At 25.5% G+C, this 26,500-nt stretch overlaps 3 protein-coding genes across 6 annotated transcripts; all 3 read right to left on the bottom strand.

Annotated features, from left to right (window-relative positions):
- Nucleotides 1-1,830: 1,830 nt before the first annotated feature.
- On the bottom strand, nucleotides 1,831-7,777 carry LOC145943013 (uncharacterized). 2 transcript variants are annotated; one of them, XM_083050190.1, is made up of 9 exons: nucleotides 7,676-7,777; nucleotides 7,432-7,603; nucleotides 6,103-6,229; nucleotides 4,398-4,491; nucleotides 3,995-4,110; nucleotides 3,696-3,926; nucleotides 3,140-3,345; nucleotides 2,951-3,019; nucleotides 1,831-2,865 (listed from the first exon to the last, which is right to left on the bottom strand). In XM_083050190.1, the coding sequence occupies exons 2-9, from the start codon at nucleotides 7,454-7,456 to the stop codon at nucleotides 2,717-2,719; spliced, it is 1,017 nt and encodes a 338-aa protein (XP_082906316.1). In that variant the 5' UTR covers nucleotides 7,457-7,603; nucleotides 7,676-7,777; the 3' UTR covers nucleotides 1,831-2,716. The 2 variants fall into 2 exon arrangements, with proteins under 2 accessions (XP_082906316.1, XP_082906315.1); XM_083050189.1 differs by having other exon boundaries at nucleotides 7,432-7,756.
- A 1,205-nt stretch (nucleotides 7,778-8,982) lies between these two features.
- On the bottom strand, nucleotides 8,983-18,682 carry LOC145942690 (uncharacterized). Of its 3 annotated transcripts, XM_083049638.1 has the most exons (8): nucleotides 18,516-18,682; nucleotides 14,287-14,410; nucleotides 13,770-13,863; nucleotides 12,596-12,711; nucleotides 11,746-11,979; nucleotides 11,395-11,600; nucleotides 10,432-10,500; nucleotides 9,250-10,356 (listed from the first exon to the last, which is right to left on the bottom strand). In XM_083049638.1, the coding sequence occupies exons 1-8, from the start codon at nucleotides 18,559-18,561 to the stop codon at nucleotides 10,211-10,213; spliced, it is 1,035 nt and encodes a 344-aa protein (XP_082905764.1). In that variant the 5' UTR covers nucleotides 18,562-18,682; the 3' UTR covers nucleotides 9,250-10,210. The 3 variants fall into 3 exon arrangements, 2 of the variants coding, with proteins under 2 accessions (XP_082905766.1, XP_082905764.1); XM_083049640.1 differs by lacking the exons at nucleotides 14,287-14,410; nucleotides 18,516-18,682 and adding an exon at nucleotides 14,013-14,178 and having other exon boundaries at nucleotides 8,983-10,356; XR_014426406.1 differs by lacking the exon at nucleotides 11,395-11,600 and having other exon boundaries at nucleotides 10,312-10,356.
- A 1,744-nt stretch (nucleotides 18,683-20,426) lies between these two features.
- LOC145942980 (uncharacterized) lies at nucleotides 20,427-25,532 on the bottom strand. The gene is made up of 8 exons (XM_083050160.1): nucleotides 25,239-25,532; nucleotides 23,172-23,307; nucleotides 22,906-22,999; nucleotides 22,547-22,662; nucleotides 21,990-22,223; nucleotides 21,626-21,831; nucleotides 21,045-21,113; nucleotides 20,427-20,969 (listed from the first exon to the last, which is right to left on the bottom strand). The coding sequence occupies exons 1-8, from the start codon at nucleotides 25,261-25,263 to the stop codon at nucleotides 20,821-20,823; spliced, it is 1,029 nt and encodes a 342-aa protein (XP_082906286.1). The 5' UTR covers nucleotides 25,264-25,532; the 3' UTR covers nucleotides 20,427-20,820.
- Nucleotides 25,533-26,500: the final 968 nt, after the last annotated feature.

The raw sequence follows: 26,500 nt of genomic DNA, 5'->3' as shown, positions 1-26,500 counted from the left end.
TCGTTTAGGTCATGCTGGCAGCAGCGATGGCGGTGAGGAGGGCTGCGAAAAGGAAGACTGGGTGATGTTGCGGGGGAGAGTATAGTGAGAGAGAGAGAAAGAGAGAAGAAAGGGCCAATGAGCCAAGGAAGAAACGAGTAGAACCGAGGAGAGGCGACAGGGTCGAGGGAGAGTAGCTGCGGGACAGAAGGATATATGGCTGTGTATTATGTACTTGGACCCGCGCGTTATATACGCCTTCGTCATCTTCCACATAGAAAGAGAGAGAGAACAGGTGTATGTATATACCAACGCGTGACTACATCGATGTGTATTGTACATATGTGCGTGCGAGAAATCTCTCTGGCGAGGTATCTTTCTTTCTCTTTCTCTAAGTATACGTGTGTATACGTGAAGGTTCACTTCGCACGCAAGCGAAGCTCTAACCAGCTCGAATCGAAGATGCGAACCTGGAATCACGCGAGCCGCGTAAAAATGATCTCTGGTCGCGTATAACGTGGGAGAAAGAGGGACCCGCCCGAAATCGCCGATATAAACGAATAAACGAAGGGGAAATTTCGTGCGCAAGATATTTTATCGATGATGAACATCTTTGGGGAAACGTTATGTATTAGTGTTACATAATATCGTCGGAGAGATATACTGCTGGTTACATGCATAATTGAAGTATTGAGGATGATATCGGTCTAACAATAAATCATAAAAATCTTTAAAAGAGAGCAAAGAAATTTAAAAAATGTTATGGGATCAATGAAATTATAGGATTCTTTAAACACGTGTAATTAATGACAACATACATTAATTTGTTTAGTATAATTCTGTATATATGAAATAATTATTTATATGTATATTCAATTAACTGGTTTGACACAAACATAATAGTAAGAACAGCTTATAATTATGATTATATTTTTGAGCAATCGTATTGTTATTTGTTTTTAAATGGACCATGTTTACGGTGATAATGCAAATAGTATACATATAACAGTTATGCATATTGCATACAATAAGCGGCAGTGACTTGTGCTAAAAATATATGTATGAAATATATTATAGAATATGACAGCTAAAAATCATTTTCCGTTTTACAATTCTGTGGTACAATCTGAAATTATTTCAGAACAGGAAACTGTGTGGTTTATCTTGATAAAGTCATATCACTGACTCTCGTCTCGACTAGCTATTCATACTATTCATAAAATATTATGAATATTAAATAACCCCCTTTCTCCCCCCCCTTCCCCCTCTCTCTTTCTCTGTTTTTTCTTCCCTTTTTCATTATCTTTTATTTTAAATTAATAAATTCTTATGAGTAATGTGACGCGACACTTATCATTCATGTAAAATGTAGATGTGAGATTTCATAAAAATTTAACATTGTATGTGACAACCAGAAACTGTTTCTATTAATTTATAATTGTTATAAGAATTTATTATAAATTTTTTTTGTGGGAAATACTTAAAACAATTTTTTTTTTAAATTATAAATGAAAGTAAAAAATAAGAATAGGTAGCTAGATTATTTTTAGCGTAATGCTGCTAAAATGATCTATAGTGCTCTCTGACGGTGGATATATTTATTTCGTTCTTATTCATAGCGGTAGAAGATAATTAAACAGTAAAGTAACTTAAGTCGGTATTCAACTCAATTGATAAGTAAAAAAATGTAAAATATGTTCCATTATTTAATAACAACAATGATATGATTTGCAAACATTTTATTTTTATAAATTTTCTTGTAAAATAGAACTTTTAATTAATTTATTACATACATTTATTTTTATTGATTATATATATATATATATATATATATAGTTTTACCTCGTTCCATAAATTTATTTATTATATAAACTTTTATATATATATATATATATATATATATATATGATAAATCAAGAATTGCCACCTTTAAGATATTTTAAGATATATGTTTTATAGAAAAATATTTTAGATAAAAGTTTGTTTCGAGATGGATGTGATCGATATAATTTTATTTCAAGCAAAGCTGCTATATTGCGATTCAAAATTTGCAATATTTTGTAAATTTATTCATTCTTGTATTAAAATATTTGTTACAATTTTACACAATAATGAGTAAAATTAATATGACACTATTTTTATTTTTTTTAAATGCAATTATGTGTTTTTCATTTTAATTAATTTGCTTTATTATTTTTTGTATAAAAGTATCAGAATAAAATCATCGAAAAATGAATATTTTAAAATATATTATATTTTATATGTAATATCTTATAAATGTCATTTATTTTTTGCACAATAAATATTATTATTGTTATTATTATTACTATTGTGTCATAATATGCTAAAATAAATTATGAACTATATTTTAAATTATTAGTTTTTTATGCTTCTATCTTCATATTTTTATATACATAGAATGAAATGAAAAGAATCCATTTTTGTAAAAAATATATATATTTTTGTTTGAAAAAATAAAAATGACCTTAAAATTTTAAAAATTTCTCTAAAATAAAATTAAAATAATTACAGAATGTCTTTCTAGAAACCAAACAATTTTCATTTAAAACATATTTTTCTATAAAATAGATATCTTAGAATTTAAATTGATAATGGCAATTTTTAATAATTTATCCTTGTTTATCCCTTTCTTTTTTTTTTTGTATTAAAAAAGTTAATTACCGATGATTAGCTTTCACGAGTATAATAAAGCTTTAAAATAATCTTAATTGAAGAGTTACTTGTAATTAGGATATAGATTGATTTGGGAGTTACTTCTTCCAAATGACAGCCATCCAAATATAGGCAATGTCGTTGCACTCCAAAACATGAGCATTATCAAAAAATTATAATAAATTCTTATTGCCGCTCCGATATATGGTAAAACTAGAAATATGACGAACAAATTAGCATATCGTAAAGTGATGAAATATTGCAATGACAAATCTCTTTCTGATTATTTGATACTTACAATATAATTTTAAAGTGAGATCGCGAAATTTCATGTTCAACCAACTATACCATCCAAGCGACGCCTTATCTGAAATGTGAATGATCTTTAATCGAATGTTTTTTTGTTTCATTGCATACACGTATAAATATTTTATATTTGCAGACAATATGTAACAAAAATAAAGTAATAATCGAGTTCTCCTTTTACATTCGATATTATTTAGTCGATATGATAATGCTAACAAAGCATCTTTATTCACACTGATGTCAATATGCCTTATTCCTTCTAATACAGTTGATATTAAGTGTGTAAAGTCCGGTGAAACGTTATTCAAATAATTATTGAATACATTGTTAATAATCTTTTGACACAATTCGCGAGTTTCTATTGCATTCTTGCGACACATATTTAATCTGTGAATAAAAACAATAACTAATGAAAATTGTAAAAAATTGCTAAATTGAACTTATAATTGATTAAGAGATATATTTATTAATTTTATAAACTAAAATATATATAATATATGTATATACATATATGAGGGAGATCCCTTTTGTCTCCCTAAAAGTTCTCCACAAAAATTTGTTTATATGTCAAATTTATATAAATAAGTCTAAAAGGAAACAGAAAGGCTGATTTCCATTTAGGAAATAAAAATATATATTATACATATATTTTTTCAGAAATTATATGATAGAATATTAAATTTAAGTTAATTTTATACAATAAAAAATTTATCTTTTGAAATTATTATATCCATTACCTATCGGGAATTCCTAACATATAGCCGAACACACGCCAGAAATGATTAAATCCTTCTTCTTCTTCAAAATTGCATGGACCGAAAGATTCAGTTATAATGAAAATGTATACCAGAAAACCGCATTGGGTGAATACCATATCTTTCTGAAGAATTCCTTCTAAACCGGTTTTCTTTAATGCCTTGGCAATCAAATTATGTCTCCAGCGAGTTATATTTATTGATTTATACCAACTAGAGATAATAAAATATTGCGATAAAGAGAGATGCATAAGAACTACATACATTTAAAAAAAACTTACTTGGAATGTGGATCACTTGGATCGCACAAAATGATGTTAAATACATGTAATTGTGATCCAAGGTGTCTTCTGAAAGCCGCGCAAGGCGTTCTACTTTGCTTTGTATACATAATTGCCTGTTAAGATAAACGTAAATTCCATTGTCAATTTTTCATTACTTGATAAATACTTTTGTTATATATTTATGACAATATATTTTATATATCTAATAATAATAAATTATTAAGCAGTTTACATAATTTTATTTTTTTATTAAAATTATTATAATATTACTAATTGTAAACAATACTGGCTATTGTACGAAAATGATCATTTTGCTTATTTTAATAAATTTAATTATTATTGTTAAATATATTAAATTTAAATATTATTGTTACAAAAAAAAAATATTAAACTTGAATACCTGTCGTATAGTTGGGATTGCTAAGATTAAAATAAGTCCGAGATTGTAACTTAATTGTCCCAGCAACATATTTTGCTTGTAGTAATTTTGACCCCTGAAATTAAATATATTTGCAACTTGTAAATTTAACATGAACAATGCTAAATCATAACATTATTGCTACGAGATATATTAAATCATTATTCCTTGATAATAAATTTATTACTAATAAAATAATTTTTTACTAATAAAAGTTGACTTATAACAATTTGCGTTATTTCTAATGTACTTCAATTTTATTATAAACTTTTTAATTAAAAAACTTTATAAACTTAAAAAAAATTTGTATAAACTTCTCGATTAATATGTTATTTAGTATTACATTTATTATTACTCGAAAAATATATAACGCAAAGATTGAATTAGTTTATTTATCTTTTTATTTTTATTAATTGTAATTAATATCTTTCTTTATGCCAAAAAATACTTTTTTATTAAAATATGAATAACATTCTTGCATAGAATAAAGAAGGCCAACTGTCGAGCTAAATTATGTGGATGTTATAAAAGCAATTTATTTATTGTATTGTACATTAATTAGGAAAATATAACAAACGTTTCGACTGTACGCAGTCTTCTTCTCTCAATGTTCAAATCTGTTACATATAACATTACAGTAATTATCAGTTTATCCGTGTAAACGACCAAATTCGTTGTAGTCTTTAACGCATTGCAAATAATAGAGGTAAGCTGTTTTTTTGACATTCATTATTGTATTTCATCTGTGAATTTATTTCGAATCATGTATTTTTTGTATTCTTCTAGAATTTTCACCCCATGAGAGAAACTTTTTACAATTCCAACGTTGGAAGGCGTGGAATTATCATGGTTTCGGGTAATATATAGAACAGTTGTATGTCTATTCACAGATTAGTTTTTTTGATTGCCAGAGTCTGAGATTAGATACATCTTATTTACTGTGTTGGAAATAAAATGTATCTAATCTCAGACTCTGGCAATCAAAAAAACTCATCTGTGAATAGACATACAACGGTTCTATATATTACCCGAAACCATGATAATTCCACGCCTTCCAACGTTGGAATTGTAAAAAGTTTCCCTCATGGGATGAAAATTCTTCAGTAAAAAACCATAGAAGAATACAAAAAATACATGATTCGAAATAAATTCACAGATGAAATACAATAATGAATGTCAAAAAAATAGCTTACCTCTATTGCGTTAAAGACTACAACGAATTTGGTCGTTTACACGGATAAATTTATAATTACTGTAATATTATATGTAACAGATTTGAACATTGAAGAAGACTGCGTACAGTCGAAACGTTTGTTATATTTTTCTAATTAATGTACAATACAATAAATAAATTGCTTTTATAACATCCACATAATTTAGCTCGACAGTTGGCCTTCTTTATTCTATGCAAGATTGTTATTTCTAATATACGAGCGTACCTATATTTAATGAATAACATTGTAGTAAACATTTCTTTATTTTATAAGTTACGAAGCAATGTATATTTTATACATACATGCTAATGAAATAATGTTTCATGAAACATGAAAGATAGAAAAAGTCATATACATTTTCCGTATATATATATAAATAAAAATGTATGTGTGTGTGTATATGTATATATCCTATATATGTATATAAAAATATATATTAGAATTTCAGCGTGTGTGTCATACGTGATACTTACTCTTTAAATAATTTTTCATTATACCAATCTGGGAAATCATTAGGGAATATGTCAGTTAGTTCCGAGTCGAGTGCATTCTCATCCTCGATGATTAATTTGAAATGCTCATCCACCGTTGATGTTTGAGCTGTAATACAATAATGTATAAATAATTAAAGTCCGTATAAGAACTAGTACTGTGGCACTTTTTTAATCACTTCCATCACTGAATTCTAATCAAAAATAGAAACGGAAAGCAAAAAATAAAATACATAAATAAATAGAAAATAAATATGTATATATACATATACATAATCTAAATTAATATTTCAATTAAGACTTCAAAATTTGTGTGTTTAGTATTTTTGTGTTTATTATAGAATTAAAGGGGCAAATGCAGTTGCAAAATGATATGGCAAAATTATTTATATTCCATTTTGTCAACACTGCAATTAACATATTTAAATAATTTTTTTTTTATTTTCTTTCTTATATGTTGGACTGCTTACATTTTGATCAATGCTTTTTGCTGAACAAGCTTTTTTTAAATATTAATTATGTAAAATATATACAAATATTTAAATATAACTTTTTTGACGATTTTAATCGTTTGTAATTTTTTATAAAATTAAATTTTTTAAAATTAAACAATTAAATCACAAGTTATTGATTTCTGAATAAATGAAAAAGTTATAACAATTAGATCAATAATTTACCAAAGAAAAGTACATAAAGGCAAAAGAATATGATTTTATAGAAAAATATTTCAAAAATATTCTGATGCTATTTTTAGACATATAGACACATTCAAAAATTATTTTACATAGTTGAAAATATTTAAGATATTATCTACTTTTTTACATTAAAAAGATTTTGATATATATTTTTAATCATTTTCAAATGCAGTCGTTCTCTTAATCTAAAATATGTACGGATACTATATAATACATATGTATATGTATACATATAATAATATTGGCTACATATTCTATCGATAATATCTATAATGTGTTTATTTTTTTGTCACAAAACAAAAAAGTGCTATATCTGTATATATAGGTACATTCCGTTTCACGCATGATGCGCATGAAGTGACAAAAAATCTATAGTTCACGTCACGCATAATATAGATCTTCTGTTGTTTCATGCGCATCATGCGTGAAACGGAATGTACCTTTAGTTTTAGAGGTAGTATGTATAAATATTTAAAAATAAAACATTTTATATGCAGCACATATAATATTCTGATTACTAACTCAGACTTTAATTTACATATTTAATACGACGCAATTCCACAAACTATTTTTAATCTACATCAATACTTTAATAAAGAATGAATTACTGTCTTACCGTCATCAATATGTTTTTTCTTCATCTTGTGTTTTATATGTTGTTATTGAAAATGATAATTACAACAAGAAATTTGCACCTTACGATTGAACTTGATAATATATGTTATTAGAATAATCTTCAAACTACAAGTAGGAACGAGTATACATCTTCACTAATGCACATCAAAATACTAAAATATAACACATTATAGTTTAATTACTCATATTGACCATAAGAATGATTTTGAAAAACATAATTTTACTTTTGACACACAAAGGACGAAAAATGTGTTAACGCAAGTTCTTGGGTGAGATATCGCATCACATACTGTGGAGTATTGCAAATAAAAACTCGTTCCAACCGTTCCACTAGTCTCCCTCTTTTCTCCAATCCCACTTTTTATTTCATATGCGCAGAATAGAAACGCTTTGTACTCTATCTTTCACGCACAATCGTTTATTAGTCATAATTTACGATGTAAATGAATTATGTAAATGAGTTATATGCAGCAATAAAGAAGGGGACTAAATATGAAAAGAAATTCTCGGCTTATAGAGGAACAGTTCGAATAGAATGGAAGAATTCTTCAATACAAAAAAATTTGATTGATGAAGCATAGGATCTTAAATCCTTGGTTCATTTTTTATTGCAACTATATTACTCATTATTACATAAGTTATCACGTTAGAAACAAGAATATTTTTTTGCGTTGCAAAACAATTAAATGAAGAACGCTATACCGCACACTATATTTTTAAAGATAATTAAGTAGAAAAATTAAAACAAGATATTCTGCATAGTATATATTATTTCAATAATTATAATTAGCTTAATTTATTTGAAATATAATTTTTTCATGTATTTTATAAGGAAAAAAAGCTTCCTCTATGAGGAAGTAAAATTGTTCTAGATGGAAGTTTATGGTTCTTTTGATACCTTTTATAATTATGTATTCATTGTCAGATTTTTTGAAAATGTCATATTTTCTAAATTGACTCTTATTACTAATCTCGAATTTTTCACAGAAATAGAAATTAAAAAGTGCTAACATTTATTTCAATCAGCGACTAATTTTCAATGCGTAATAATAGTCAAATATATTTTACTTTTTAATAATAATTTGACAGATTTCATTCATATTTCAGTTTATTGAATTGATATAAAAACGAAAAACATATTTTTTTGCATTAGATATATTTTATAGTTTATTTCTCAAACCTTACACACACATATATATATATACATATATATAAAATCAGAATCAGAATTGACATAGATATTACAAATATAAATTGATATTCTTTAGCCTCTTTTTTAAAGCAATTAAGTGTTGCGCTTTATATCAAAATTAAAACATACACACATAATTTAGTTAGTTTATTTATCAGAAAATTGTTGTTTATATATTTATTGCTTTTTACATGATAATTCAAATTTATATTTGTTGAAAATTTTAAAAGTTTTTAGTTTAGTTTTAGTTTAATTTTAAAAGTTTAAAAATGTTTTTTTTTTGCAAATTACATAATTAAAAAGTATAATATTTTTTCGATATCATCTTATTCTATATTGTTGACTTTACAAATTTGCTATATTTTATTCTTACTTTTTCTTATGACTTTTAGTATGTTTCTATAGTTTTAGTGGATATGTCAATTAAACAAAACCAATTACTTAGATCTTAATATTTCTCCATCTTTAAAAAAGCATATTTGTTTAAAGAAAGTTTGATACAAAATAAAAACGTCATAAAAATTGTAATGTAATTCAAAAGGGCAATCTGTGATAGTAAATATATAATATTTGTAAATGTTTATTTCAAATTTATAGTCAAAGGTTAGAATAGTAAAACTTATTTTGTTCATCTGGAAGTAGAATTTCTTTAAGATAGATTATATGCAAAAGGTAGATAAAATATATAATTTATTAGTTAAATATAAAATATATAAAATATATATATAGGAAAGAAAATAATAATAATAAAATATATAAATAATAAAATAAATAATAAGGAGAAGAAATATAAAAATAGAAGTAATAATATTAAAAAAGTATACAAAAAGTAATAATAAGAAAATAATAATAATAAAATACAAAGATATCAACAAGGAAGAAATAAATATCAAAATATATTTATCAAGATAAGATCGAACTAAAGTACGGTAGCAATAGAGAAGCCTATAAATCTGCTGCTGTCATTTAATAAATCTGTTGCTGTCATTTAATCTCCAGTAAAGTCAGATTTCTTTTTAATGATGTAATAGAGACTGTCAATATCACAGCACAAATGGCTAGGGTTGAAAAGCAAAATAACTCAATGTTGACTTTTTTTTGTATTATTTAATAATTTGTTTATTATATATTTTTTGTGCTCTCAAGTATTGACTTTTCTAGATACACGCACAATATAGTTACAAGATATAACAAATAAGTATGATATGAAGAAATTTTACTTCACCAGCGTTAAACTCAATTTCGGAATCGATATCTTTGTTTTTTAAATTCGAAACCAAAATTTTACATTTAACTATCTACAATCAAGATAGTTTAATTAAAGTTACGGAATGTCCAATTATATATATATATATATATATATATATATATATATATATATACATATATAAAGTTTCTGGCTAAGAAAATTTAGGTCTCGATTTATATATAAATCTTCTTGAAATTTAGTTTATAAAAATACTTTTCCTTTTTAATTGTTTATAATTTGAAATTTGGAAATTATTGATGTCTTGATAATATAACTTTCGGAATGTAAACGTAAGTTGTTCATTTAAAATCAAAGTTTTTAATATTTAGGATATAGATTAATCTCTAGATTTTTCTTTCCTAATTTTGCCCACGCAAAAACAGGGTATTTTGCCATAACGAATAACTTGAATCTATACAAGCAATTTAAATACATTTTTGTTACAGTTCCAACATAGGGTATAACTGTAAAATAGAAAGAAAGTTAGTTTACATGCTGATAATATGACAAAATATGATGCAAATTTATGTAATACTCACGACACAATTTAAATATCAAATCTAGATATTTCAGGTTTAACCAACTGTACCATCCCAGAGGCTTCTTATCTAAAATAAATTGACAAGTTACTTTTACATAATCGAATAAGAATTATATATTTACTTTATCGTTTACATTTAAAATATTTATATGTATTAAGAATTCGCATGAAATAAGAATACTAGTAATTATGATAAAACGACAATATTATCTGAACATTCAAGTCATGTTCTTATATTTGTCTAATGTGCTGTATGATGATGTATTGACGAAGAAGAATAATATTATGATGAAAAGGGAGGCAGTGAGAGAGAGAGAGATGACGTTTTAAAATTAATTTTTTGTTTTAAAAAAGAACAATTATAATAAATATTATATAAAATAATGTTAAAATTATTGTATAGTCCATGGAGATATTTTTAAATATTTAGTTATTTTATTTGATGTTTTAATTTTTTGTCTGAATAACTTTTATCAGTAAATTGATATCGATTTATGTTCTAAATATTCAGAGTAGAAACATATTATTTATATAATTAACAATAATATGAATGCTTATTTTAACTTTCTCTATAATTATATAATAATAATATATAATTGTGTGCTTTTTATTATTATTTATTATAAACATTTATTTGCAAACTTAATTTAAATTTAAGAACTGGTTTTGGTTAAGAATAGCATTATTACTGGATTTATATAACAATTAATGTAATTATTCTACAATTTAATGTGATGGATACGATGAAGGAATAAATTTTTTCAACAACAATAGTAATTTTTTGATTGAAATAATGTATATTAATTATTATTCTTACAAAAAATTTATATTTATTATAATTCACTAAAACAAATATTTTAAGAAAAGCAAAAAAGCGCAGTTTTGTCAAACGTAATAATAATTCGGAATTATTTAGGTGAAATAAAACTAGATGTTTCAGAAGTAAAAATCGAATACTTACATTCAATACCATGTAGCCGATATGTGAATGCTAGAATAGAATCTACATCTGAATGTATGTCAATGTACGAAAATGCGTTTAGTACGGTTGTTGTTATATGATAAAAGTCAGATGAAACTTCGCTTAAACTCTTTATGCATACATTTCTAAATATTTTTTGACATAATTCGCGAGTTTCCACTGCAGTCTTGCGACATATATTTAATCTACGAATAACAATAAATAATTGATGTAAGAAGAAAGAGACTGCAAAGCTAAAATGCATATCTGTCAGTTTTATAAACTATATCAGAAGTTATAACACATTATTGAATAACATTTTTTTTATATTATTATATATATATCTATTACCTATCAGGAATTCCTAGCATGTAACCAATCACACGCCAGAAATGATTAAATGCTTCATCTTCTTCTGGTTTATTGCGTAATCCGAAAAATTCGGGCATTATTAGAATATATCCTACAAAACCGAATTGTGTGAGTACCATGTCTCGTTGATAAATTGGTCCGATACCAGCCGCTTTTGATCTCTTGCAGTTCATCTTGTGTTTCCAACGAATTACATTTATAGATTTGTACCAACTGTTAGATTTCAGGAATATAATAAATCAACTGTGCGACATTATAAAACAGCATTTTAGCTACTTAAAAATGTGATACGTTAAAGCTTGAAAGTTTAAAATAGTGGAAGTTGGCTTGAAGAATCAATTGCTTTCAACAGTCTTAATATAAAGTATTACATATACTTATATATTTGTGTTATATAAAAGTAGTTCAGATATATACTTATTAAAATAATTTTTGAAATCCGTTTTACTTGCTACAAACACAAAATAATTATCTTGCATATAATTTACTTTATAAAATAATATAATTTATCCTATTGAAGTAAGAATGACTGTATCTTAAAGAATAATTTATATTTTATATAATAAATAGTTTGCGAATTTCTAATTTACATAATTATATTTAAGATTTTTACTTAATTTCAAAAAAATTTCAAATATCTTTATAAATTTTCTAACACATTTCTGACTACACGTTCTGACTCTACACGTCAGATAGCAAACGTTTTATATCAAATATCTGGGATTTTGAAAAATGCAATAGAATATTAGCAATAGAAATATATACATATATATATATATATATATATATATATATATATATAAAAGTCACATAGTTCGAAAAAACTTACTTGGAATCCGGATTATTTGCATCACATGTATAGATGTTATGTATGTGCAACTGTGTTTGGAGATATCTTCTAAAAGCCGCACAAGTAGTATCACTTTGTTTTGTAAACATGAGTACCTGTTAATAAAATCATAAAGTCTCTTTTCATTGTATATTGTTTAATAATCAGTATTTTATTATTGTTTTCAAAACATATTTTTTGTTAATGGATATGTATTAATAGATTCTTAAATGTCTTTTGCACTCGTCATATATTTTATGTATATTTATATTTATAATACATATATAATTTTATCTTTATAAACATTTCACATTATAATTAAATATAGGTACGCTCGTATATTAGAAATAACAATCTTAGCACAAAATAAAGAAGGCCAATTATCGAGCTTAATTATGTGGATGTTATAAAAGCAATTTATTTGTTGTATTGTACATTAATTAGGAAAATATAACAAACGTTTCGACTGTACGCATGTCTTCTTCAATGTTCAAATCTGTTACATATAATATTACAGTGCTTATCAGTTTATCCGTGTAAACGACCAAATTCGTTGTAGTCCAACACAGTAAATAAGATGTATCTAATCTCAGACTCTGGCAATCAAAAAAACTCATCTGTGAATAGACATACAACTGTTCTATATATTACCCGAAACCATGATAATTCCACGCCTTCCAACGTTGGAATTGTAAAAAGTTTCCCTCATGGGGTGAAAATTCTTCAGTAAAAAACCATAGAAGAATACAAAAAATACATGATTCGAAATAAATTCACAGATGAAATACAATAATGAATGTCAAAAAAATAGCTTACCTCTATTGCGTTAAAGACTACAACGAATTTGGTCGTTTACACGGATAAACTGTAATATTATATGTAACAGATTTGAACATTGAAGAAGACATGCGTACAGTCGAAACGTTTGTTATATTTTCCTAATTAATGTACAATACAACAAATAAATTGCTTTTATAACATCCACATAATTAAGCTCGATAGTTGGCCTTTTTTATTTTGTGCTAAGATTGTTATTTCACATTATGATTATATATAAATATAAAAATAAAAAATAATTATAATTATATTAAAAAATTATAATTAAAGATTATTTTAACAAATTTGTATGTGTGTGTATATTGTTGATATTATATAAATAGAAAAATTTTAATACCTTTAGTATTTGTTTAATTGTAAATACTATAATAAGTCCTATAAAATCAGAAATATTTATCGCCATTATATTTCGGCTATAGTAATTTTGAGCTCTGGAAAAAATAAAAGATTTTCTTACTTTTTACAAGTTTAATATAAAAATGCTCTAAATATTATTGTACAACATATTGATATTAATATAATATGCTTATTGTGTATTATACTTATAAGTACAATATGCACAAAATGTTATATTACTTACAAAAATTAATATGATATGAGAAGTATCTTAGATATTTGTTTGCTTAAACTGCGTGTTATCCATATATAAAAAAATCATATATTATAAAAGATTTAGCATTAAATTGAATTACTCATTAGTTGTGTATCTCTACCCTTAGTAATTTTTTTTTTTAACGTGATGTCTTCTTTATATTTTTTAACATAAAAAATATTTTTGTGCATATATTTTGAATTACGTTGCATGATTACATTTCGGTATTTCAACATCTTATGCGTTACACATATATACTTACTCTTTAAATAATTTTTTATTATACCAATGTGGAAGATCATCGGATGTTAAATCCATTACCGGATTATTTATGCTGTTATCCTCCAATATTAATTTAAGATGTTCGTCTATCGTAGAGATTTGAACTACAATGCGGTAAAATTTTATACATAAAATAGAGAGAATATATTTGATGATTTTTCACATTTATAATTATAAACATTTTTATAATGCATTTGTATTTTTTAAATAATATTATATAATTTAAAATCTCTCGATTCTTCTTATTATTTTGAAAAAATATTGAGATAAAAACACAATCAAAAAGTGTTTTATGAAATATGTTTCATGTTTTATATGTCTTTTATAAAGTTTTTAATTTTTGATGTGTGTGTGTGTGTGTGTGTGTGTGTGCGCGCGCGCACGCGTGTCGCTTTAGATTTTTATACGCAGAATAACATGCAGAAGAGATTTAAATAAAAAAAAAAAAGAATCATAATCGAAATAATCGTAAAATTAATCATGTGATATCACTTATAAAATTTTTTATAATTCTTTAATATTTAAAACAATTTTATTTCAAGAACAAGGTTAAACAGCTTAAGGGGGGAACCTGGTTTATAGGAGGCTGAAAAATACATAATTTTTATAATTTTTTTTCTCAGCTAAAATAAAACCAATTAATTCCAAATTTTAGGCACAGTTTATTATACATTTAAATTATGTAAAATAATTTTTTTATTAAAAAATATTGAAGTTTTATTTAAAAAATAAAGCTATATTGATAGCGCCGCCCATTTTTCACTGTGTACAACCTAGCGATCGTAATTTTTGTCTGAAACAAAAAACCAATTCATTTCTTTAATGTTATATTATTACCTTCTATTTAAACTAAAATATTTTTGAGAAAAGTTAAATTAGATTATTTTTTTTGTAAAGAAAAGTCGCAATTTTTTCGTGAAAATTGTAACTTCTTTCTTTAAAGTTGTAAAAGTTTTTCAATTTTTGCTTTTCTTTTAATTTTTTTAGTTTAAATAGAAGGTAATAATATAACATTAAAGAAATGAATTGGTTTTTTTGTTTTAGACAAAAATTACGATCGCTAGGTTGTACACAGTGAAAAATGGGCGCTATCAATATAGCTTTATTTTTTAAATAAAACTTTAATATTTTTTAATAAAAAAATTATTTTACATAATTTAAATGTATAATAAACTGTGCCTAAAATTTGGAATTAATTGGTTTTATTTTAGCTGAGAAAAAAAATTCTAAAAATTATGTATTTTTCAGCCTCCTAAACCAGGTTCCCCCCTTAAGTTGATTTTAAAATATCTTCCATGAATCTCTTTTTTTAATATAATATATCAACTTTCGTATAAAAAATACTTTTATATATATGTGTCTAGTAATAACCGCATTATCTCTTATGTGCAAGTAAAGTTAAACCAAAGGTTAAACCAAGTAGAATAATCCTGTATCGTTTTGCATTCTTGACAATAATTAATAAGAAATTAATTAAAAAATATCGGTTAATCTGCGCGACGACAAAAGACAGTCGAATATAGTTGCTACACTCCAGCATCATGGGCCGTTCTTATATGTATAATCATTGTTATTAAAGAGTTGTATTTATGTTTTGTATATGCATTGTATGTAATGAAGAGTAGTAAAGAGCCCTTCGCGCACTTAGCACCGCATAACATTGAGATGTTCTCTTCTCGCCATGCGCTTATACTGACACGGATCAATCGATTTTTTAAAATTAATTTTTCATTAATTATTGTGAAGATTGCAAAACGATAGAGAACTTTCTTACTCGGTTTTACCCGCTCTATCTGCATACAATAGTGGTGATGCAGTTACCGCACACTCTGTATAATGCACGAGATAAACAATTTTATTAACACATTTACCACGTAGTTTTTTAGCTTACTTTATATTCACGTCAATTCAGTGAAAAATGGGCGGTCAGATTCATCGTTAAAAACAAAAAAAGAAAAAAAAAGAATGAAAAAATGATGACATGTGCATATTACGATGAATCTTGCTAATAAAATTCCGTCGACGTGAATAAAAACTAAAAATTTTGTAATAAATGTGTTAATAAAACTAGTTTTATATATTATAAAACTTTATAATAAAGAACAAAACGACAGCCAAGACTTTTCAGAGGGTCATGACAACATAAATGTCAAGATCAAAATTCTTGAATGCTGACTTCTTTTAACATATGATAATGTGTTCTTACGATATGTATAATACATTTGCATACACTGCAATTACATTTGCAAGATATATGTATATACAAATAACAAATTCCTTTTTTATACATTTATTTTTCATTTTTAATTAAAAATTTTTTTAAATATTTTATATAAAAGTGTGTGTATGTGTGTGTGTATGAGTTTTGTTTCTATGTGTGTATATGTTCGCGTAGTTTGCGTTCTAATATTTATGTAAACTGTATATAATATTACATTTTTTATTGACGATCTATATATTCAAATCTTACTTTACATTTACACGGATTTTTGTTAATAACTTTTTAATAAATAATCGACGGTTAAAATTTTTCAAATGTTACTGAGGTTCATGAGTTTGACAATATATATTAAGGTTCAAGTTATTGAGGCTAGCACTTTTAATCAAAATTTTATTATGCATAATTTATTGTCAAAGTTGTCAAGAAACAGATAATTCGCTTTATATTAAAAATTAAAATTCGGAAAGTCGAATGAGAGCAACAATGCTAACTATTATTGAATCTTGAGTAAAAAATGATAACAGTGATAAATAAGTAAAAAGAAAAGTGATAAATAAGAATTATAAACTAAGAAATCTCGGATATTTGATGTTGCAATTCTGCTTAATTTAAATCATTCACAGTAATATATTCAGTACTAATAAATGTTATATTATGTAATGGTACTTTTGTCTGAACTTTATAAATGAACCATTTTATAATATATTTGTGTGTACATTTAGTAATGTATCTGATTTTATATAGTTCTTTAATAAAAAGTATATATATATAAAAGTATACAGAGTCCCAGAAATCACGGACACGGAATGTACAGCGTGATTGTCCGTGCCAAAAAAAAAAAAAAACTTTTTCCTCTGACTAAATTTCGTCTGAACATTATTTTCTAAATGAGAGCAACTTAAAACTAACGAATAAGCACTCCAGATTACGCATGAATCAGGAACGGCGTGCACGCGGCGTGCGTGACGCGTGAACGTGTATGCTATTTTATTAAAGATTTTATAAGAATTATATATATGATATTTGAATGTCGTTATTTTGAATAAATTACTTAATAATAGTTCTTATAAAATTTTTAGCGAAATAGTAAAATAGCGCCTGCACCTGAATCATGCGTAATTTAGAGCGCTTATTCGTTAGCTTTAAGTTGCTCTCATTTAAAAAATAGTGTTCAGACATTTATTTAAAAAATAGTGTTCAGACACAATTTTGTCAGAGGAAAAAGTTGTTTCTTTTGGTACGGAAAATTACGCTGTGCATTCCGTGTCCGCGAATTCTGGGACACCCTGTATATATTATATTGTAATTGTGTGTGTGTGTTATGTATATATATATTTTTTTTTTAAGATTTTTTTTTCTTAAAAATTGACAAAGTTAGCTCTTGGACGTATAAACAATTGTTTATAACTTTTGAACCGCTCAACTACAAACGAAAGGAAAATCACTACAAACAACTACAAACAATTCTAAAGAAGACTGCGCAAGCGGATTCGCGATATCTTTAAAATTAACAAATTTACCTCTTGGACGAATAAACAATTGTTTATAACTTTTGAACCGCTCAACTATAAACGAAAGCAAAATCACTACAAACAACTACAAACGATTCTAAAGAAGACTGCGTAAGCGGATTCGCGATATCTCAATGTCGGGTGCGAGTCATTAAAAAAATTTTTTTTATTTATTAATTATTAATTGATAGAACTACAAACGAAATTATTGTTACTACAAACAACTACAAACGAAATGCTATCATTTTCCGTTTTAAAAAATTAATTTTTAAAAAGTCGGGTGCTACGTTCACATAGGTGTCACAATCACTAACTTAGTCCGATTTATTTGAGATTATATAAAATGCCTTTGACTTTTTTCTGTGGAACTTATTACTTGCAATTTAGATCTTAGTATCAATGTTTTGATTAATAACAAACTTTGCCTAATCTTTATGAATTAATAGATTTAAAACACTGTCTCTCTCTCTCTCTCACCATCATCGATATGTTCCTTTTTCATTATGCTAATTTGTGTTTCCATTCAAAATGACAATTGTTGAATAATAATTTGTCGCACAATATTAAATGTCCGATAGTCTCTCAAGACGCAGATACAATTTTTCATAAGTGTATTCTTAGCAAGCTGGCACGATACTGAGACACTGAGCATAAGTTGAAGACAATCCTTGAAAAGACAGCTTATTTTACCTTGGACAAATAAACAAAGTCATTCGTTTTACGTCATTCTTTTTTCCTCGGCGCATTTAATCAAGAGAGAGTATAAAATGTTAATTGAAAGAAACACTAGATAATTTTAACAACAAAAATTTATCGCTATTTTATTTTTTGTATCTGATAAAATATCGTTTGTCACAGATAGAATTTTTAAATTCTGTCTCTGTCATTTAGATTGATTAGGTGCAAAATATATACGATATTACAATATTTGCTAATAGTTTATCTACCTCAGTTAATTTTATGCACCTAAAATTTTTTGCTATAGTTGCAAAATCATTTTTTTTGAGTATGTATTTAAGGCTCCTGGGTGCTCACCGCGGTCATATTGGATTGTGACGTCAGAGGCGAGAAACACGCTTTCTTAAATGCCATTTTTCAATGAAAAGATATTTCGATCAAACAGCACTTCAGATGGCTTTAGCACACTCTTAAAAAACCCCGAAAACTATCCTTTTCCCTTTATAATCAATCAACATCTGTAAAATGATCGAGATATCAGACTTTGACATGCGGAATGACTGCGCATGTACAAAGACCAGACGGACTGGGCTTCATAATATTACATTTTACAGCTGTTGATTGATTATAAAGGGGAAAGGATAGTTTTCGGGGTTTTTTAAGAGTGTGCTAAAGCCATCTGAAGTGCTGTTTCATCGAAATATTTTTTTATTTCGAAATGGCATCTAAGAAATTTTAGCGTGTGTTTTCTCGCCTCTGACGTCACGATTTCGACATGGTCGACAAGGAGCCAGGAGCCTTAATGAATTACAATTGTAATATAAAAAAATCGCTTCTCATATAGAAAAAAAGTTCAAAAATAATCAGCTTATATCTGCGTATTTAATTGCATTTTAGGATTTAATATTATGTTATTTTTATATTTTTTAAATATTTTAACTTTTTATTCTTAGCAAATTTGAGCTGAAAGAAATAGATAAATGACAATATATTTATAATAAATAAGACAACATACAATTATAAAATATATTAATTATGTATACTATAATTACATATAGAGTCACTTATTATAATATAATATAAGATTAATGATAATTTATTATATTTATGAAGACTTAGCTTTCTTTTCTAAAATTATATATAATAATTAAGATATATTAAGTAATTATCAAGATATATAGTATTTAAAATGAAAAATTTTATTTTAACTTAATTGTTATAATCTGTGTATAGTATTATATGAAAAAAATAAAAGAATCAATTAAATTGGCTGATAAAACTACGATGAGATATGATAATAGAAAAATGATTGAAGCAGCCTTGCACACGTGAACTTTAACTCGACACTATAACGTTTATATAACTTGATATTGTTTATATAAATTTTAAATGTTTAAATCTTTGAAACTGTTATAATTTTATTTTTTATATTATAGGATTTTCGATTCTAATTAATCACACGACGCAATTAAAAATATAAAAGTAAAATATTTTATTTCATATTTTACATAATATAGTACAATTATAATAATAATACAATACAATTTTACATAATTTTATTTTTGGATGAATTCTTTAATATGATATTATATATATAATAATATATTACATATATATAATAATACATATTGTATATATAATAATACGAAAACTTATAATACAGAAATCAGAAAAGAATATATTATTAAAAAATTACATACTTATATATGTATATAAAAATATACATAATTAATTTTATATTTATAACTTTTTCTTAAAAAAGCTCCCCGAATATGGTACGTCAATGAGTTAAAGCTTAATATCAATTACCTTTAAAATTTTTTTTACTCCATTTTATTCTATTGCGATTGTCGCAAAATTATGTCTGTTACTTCAGGAAGAATAAATAAACGCTGAGTTATTTTTAACTATCTTGATAAGGTTGTATACCTGCTGTTTTTGAGACTGATCGCTTCCAAACGATCAGTCAGCAAAATCATCAAAGTAATTTTCAAGCAAGTTCTCGAAATATTATGTATATAATAATTGTTGAAAATTGAGGAACATGATATTTGTTGCAAAATATAACTTTGACAAATGTAATGAATCTTTGACAAAATCAAAACTATTTATATGTAGGATATAGTTTAATTTGGCAATTTTTTTTCCCAAATGACAACCATGCATGCACAGGCCATTTTTGCACTAGCCAGAATATGAATATAATCATATACTTGTAATAAGTTTTCACCACTGTTCCGATATAGGGTATCACTAAAACAAATGAAGAGCGAATTAGTATACTGATAATACCATGAAATATTGCAAAAATTTAAGCAAACTATTTACAGCATAAATAAAGCGTCAAATCACGATAGTTCATGTTTAACCAACTGTACCATGTAAGCGGCACTTTATCTGAAAAATAAATGATTCTTAATCCAATTATTAAAATAACCTGAGAGTCCGAAATGTTTATCACGACTTCAGATTAAAAATGTATATATATGTATATTAGTAAATGACAGAAAAATCTAAATATTTAATAGATTTTTTATTGTAATGTGCCATAATATAAGAGTTACACAAAATATAAAATCATTTATATATATTTATATTTATACTATTTATATTTATATACAGCGTGCAATAATATTAATATATGTTGTATATTTTTATACAAAATTTTTATTCGATATTTCATTTGATATTAATATTTATTTTTATTTAATTTAAATAGATTTATAATAAATGAGAACGCATTTAAATAATTAATGGTCCATGTGACATTGAATGTAATTTTTTATAAAATTATAACTTATTCTTTCTTTTAAAGAATATTTTTAAATAAGCAGGCAGCAAAAACAAAAATAGGCACAACGAAAGAACTCATGTAAATAATGAAAGTAAAACTACATTGAAATACTCACATTTGATACCATGTAGTCGATAAATAAATGATAGGAAAGCATCTGTATCCAAGGTTACGTCAATGTACCATAATCCATGTGATATAACTAATATTGTATGGTAGTAATCAGATGGAGCTTCATCTAAATAATTTGCTAAAATATCGTTGCTTATCTTTTGACACAATTCACGAGTTTCCACTACGGTTTTGCGACATAAATTTAATCTGTTCATAACAAATAATTAATAAAATTGGGGAAAAAAGCGATAAGAAAGATAATACATGTCTACTAGTTATTTTATACAATATCAAAAACAAGAAAAGGAGGAACATTATATTCGAATATTTTTAAATAAAATTTATCTTTTGATATTGTGTATTACCTATCGGGAATTCCTAGCATGTAGCCTATTACACGCCAGAAATGATTAAACGCTTCTTCTTCTTCCGGTTTATTGCGCAATCCGATAGATTTAGGCGTAATAAAAACATATCCCACGAAAGCGAATTGCGTTAATGCCACATCTCTTTGATAAATTCCTCCGACACTGGCATTCTTTGATCTTTCACTGCTGATCCCGTGTTTCCAGCGAATTACATTTATCGTCTTGTACCAACTAGTTGAATTAAGAATTTCAAGAATTTATGTAAATGTTACATTTTCTATTACAATTGAAATTTTAGTATTTGATCGATAGTAGTGAACGATTTAAGATAAGAAATAGAGCGAATTTGGATCATCCGATTAAAAAAGTGATGCATATAAAAACAGAGAAAAAGTGAAGAATAGACAGATAATATAGATATAACATTAATAATACAAATATATAGGAAATTTTAAGTTTTAATACAAAATATAAAACAAATTAAAATAAGCGGAGTTAATGAAGCTGAAGCATGCTGCGAGAAAATTTGTCGAATGAGTTTAAATGAAACTTACTTGGAATCCGGATCATTTGGGTCACATATATACAAATTGTGTATGTGCAATGCAGTTTGAACGTATCTTTTAAAAGCTATATAAGGTGTATTGCTTTTTTTGGTGTACATAAGGACCTATTGAAAATAAAAAAACAAAATTTATTTTTAATTTGCTCGTTATTTCATAAAAGAATATATTTTATTGCTTCTTTTTACCACAATAATTTCTTCAATGATCTATTTAATAATAATAAAATATTAATTTAAAAAGTAATAGTCACACATAATAATATTAAATGATAATAAAATAATATTAATGTTAAAAATATTATATTATGTTTTATATATATAAGATACAAAAATATAAAATTGCAATACCTTTAATATATCTGGGATTGCTATTATGGCAAATAGTCCCATAAAGCTAGATAGTGTCATCGCCAACATATTTTTCTTATAATAATTTTGAGCTCTAAAATTAAACATTTGTATATTTCTCTAATAAAATAAATAATTAATATTTTTTGAGCATATTCTTTTTCACATTTGATATGAAGAATATTTTATTTTTTATACCGCGAATTACACACTTAATTATGATTACATTATAGAACTTCAATATTTTGTCATGTATAGATGCTTACTCTCTGAATAATTTTTCATTAAACCAATCTGGCAGATCAGCAGATGTTGCTAATGAGGTATTATTGAGTGTTGAGTCGATTAATTTTTCTTCTTTCAGCAATAATTTGAAATGTTCATCTACCGTCAGCGTTTGAACTATAAACAATGAAATATAATGATATGTAAATAATTGACTTTAAATTTATTTACATAATTTTACAATTTGTCTATTATTTTATTTTATTTTATTTGTTTATTATTAATTTTGTTTATTTTTAAATTAATTAATTACTTTTTACTTCTATTTATTTAGTGTCGCAAATGCAATAAATTATTTTTTATTAATATAATTATTGTAAATATGTGAATGTGTAAGATGAGGAGTCTCGCATCTCAAACGATATTGATGTGATATTAAAGTCATGATTTTGAGTCTCCAAAAGATTCGATGATTTGAACGATAATCTTGTTAACTTTGACAACATATGGCTAGTGTCAAGGCGAACAATAAAATTATTCGAGATTAGTTCTTTTATTTACATATTTACCAATTATATGCATATACATGCGCGCGCGCGTGTGTGTGTGTGTGTAAGAGTTCAATAATATTATAATATAATAATATATATATAAAAATATAATATAATATATGTATATATAACTAAATTGATTTAATTTTTATTAGACACTTTCCTTTTAAGCTGCTATAACTATCTTAGTATAATAATTAATATCACATATATTCATACAATATGCTGCCAGAATTACTAACTTATAAAATGCTTTTCAGTGAAACTTATTGCTTGTTAAGAATTTAAAGATTCTCTATATTAAATACATATTAAGAAATAAATTGGCTATATGTTTAAGAAATACTTTGTATATACATATATACATACATACATACATACATACGTACGTACATATGTATACATATATACAGGATGTTTCTGAACTCGGTGTCAAAACTGACATAGTACATGAAACCAAGTCGAAAATGTTTATAAACATATATTCGAATCCGAACGGTTTCGAAGTTATAGGGTATTAAAGTGTGTCTGTGAAGTTAGCACGACATTTTACGAATTTAAAAAAAATAGTAAGAGTTCTTATAGCACTTTTCATAGTTCTACAGTTCCTGATAAAAATTAAAAAGAGTTCCGCATTTTTTATATTAAAAAATCAAAATTGAAAAAATGTCGTGCTAACTTCGCGAATCTAGCACGACACCTTCCCTCTAAAGTACTAAAACGCGTTGAATAATATCATTTTTGGAAAGAGTTCCCGATAGTTCTACGCAAGATTAGCATATATATGCAATTTCAGATCGATATTCATCAATTGCATATATATGCTGAACTTGTGCAGAACTATCGGGAACTCTTTCCAAAAATGATATTATTCAACGCGTTTTAGTACTTTAGAGGGAAGGTGTCGTGCTAGATTCGCGAAGTTAGCACGACATTTTTTCAATTTTGATTTTTTAATATAAAAAATGCGGAACTCTTTTTAATTTTTATCAGGAACTGTAGAACTATGAAAAGTGCAATAAAAACTCTTACTATTTTTTTAAAATTCGTAAAATGTGCCAACTTCACAGACACTATTAAAGTTGCTTTCGTAAGACAATATAAATTGAAATAAATGTTCTTTATTCTATTTAAAGATTCATATCTACAGACATTGAACGTGCCAGACATGTAGCGTGGCAGACATGATAAATATTCTTTAATATATTATTTATGACGCATTCATATTTAGCGTTACATAACCGGCAGTTTTATATCAGAGAAAGCAACTTTAATACTCTATTATATAACTTCGAATTCGGATTTGGATATGTTTATTAACATTTTCGACTTTTTATGTGCTAAAACTGCTGTATCAATTTTGGCACTGAGTTCAGAGATCTGTATGTGTATATATAATATACAGGGTGACCCCAAACGTTTCGGCCAGACTTTAAATATATTTTTTGTAATTTAGATTTATATCTTTAATAATGATAATTTAATAACCAATATGACACATTTGTGATTTATAATTTGATATTTCCTTTACACATCATTTATGCAAAATTGTCTTACCGTCATTGATATGCTTTTTCTTCATTTTATTAGTAGTAATTAGTTTAGTAGTTTAATTTGGAATCACACAATCACAATATTCACTTGTTACGATTTTTTCTTTTCCAAAATATAAGTAGAACACTATGCGTTTTAACGCAGTAATGCGATATCGCATATAATATAATTCGTTCTGTTAGCAAAGATAAAACGCAATGTATTTATATAGGCAGTTCCATTCGCTGTGGAAGCTCGACAGCAATTATTCAATTTTCTCTTTGTGACTCGGAATTTATAACCCCAGATGGGGTTAGGGGTTAGGTTTTCAGAGGTTCTTGTAACTGTCTTTATTGGGTATCGAGGAAATGCTAATACCCTGATTGAGCATATTATATTCGTGTTACTCGGCTATAAGATATTTCCTATTACAAACACGTCACAATATTTCTTCGTAATTGCATGGCATTTCCTTGTATATTTATTTTAACTGTTTTCTTCGTACGCAAATAATCGTTAAACAAACTGTTTTTTATATAAAACCTGACGTAATCAAACATTTAAATTGCTACGTTTCTACACTGAGAAAAAATACTGTTGAATCAACAATATTTTTGTAGTTAAATTTTATTTTATTAATTCAATGATATTATTATATAATAAAATAAAATTTAACTACAAAAATATTGTTGATTCAACAGTATTTTTTTCTCAGTGTAGTGCGTATTCTAGAATCTAATATTCTAGAACGAATATTATGATAATGATACTTTATTAAGATCACATATTGATATTCATATGTTAACAGTGATATTATTGTTTGAATAATATAAAATTTTGTTATATTATTTTATATCAATTATTATAATAAGTATTTTATATTAATTCTATATTAATTTAAATTTTTATATTTAACTTTCCTAGATTTATTTATTTCATGTTTAAGGAAATATAAAGAATGTAAAGTAAATTAATTTCTATTACATATACATATTATTTTGCTCATTTATGAATGTTTACGAGAAATATTTTTTAAAATATGATTTTTTATCAAAAAATCCTCTTTATATTTAAATCGCATTGAATTACAAGCAGAAATCTCTTTATTGATTGCATAATTACTTTTTATTTTATTTAAGTAGCATCGAAAATGTATTAAAGAAACCATTAAGCAACATAGGATAATGTAACATTTTTTTACATCATTAAAACATCTTTTAGAGACATATTTTATATACTATCTGAATTGATTTTACATTGTAGAGTTAATAAATTATAAATAACAT

The sequence above is a fragment of the Prenolepis imparis genome, unplaced genomic scaffold (assembly GCF_030444845.1).
Source record: "Prenolepis imparis isolate NDT839.2.m4 unplaced genomic scaffold, iyPreImpa1.0 SCAF_11, whole genome shotgun sequence".
Taxonomy (NCBI): Eukaryota; Metazoa; Arthropoda; class Insecta; order Hymenoptera; family Formicidae; genus Prenolepis; species Prenolepis imparis.
This window is presented reverse-complemented; position numbering and strand designations above follow the sequence as displayed.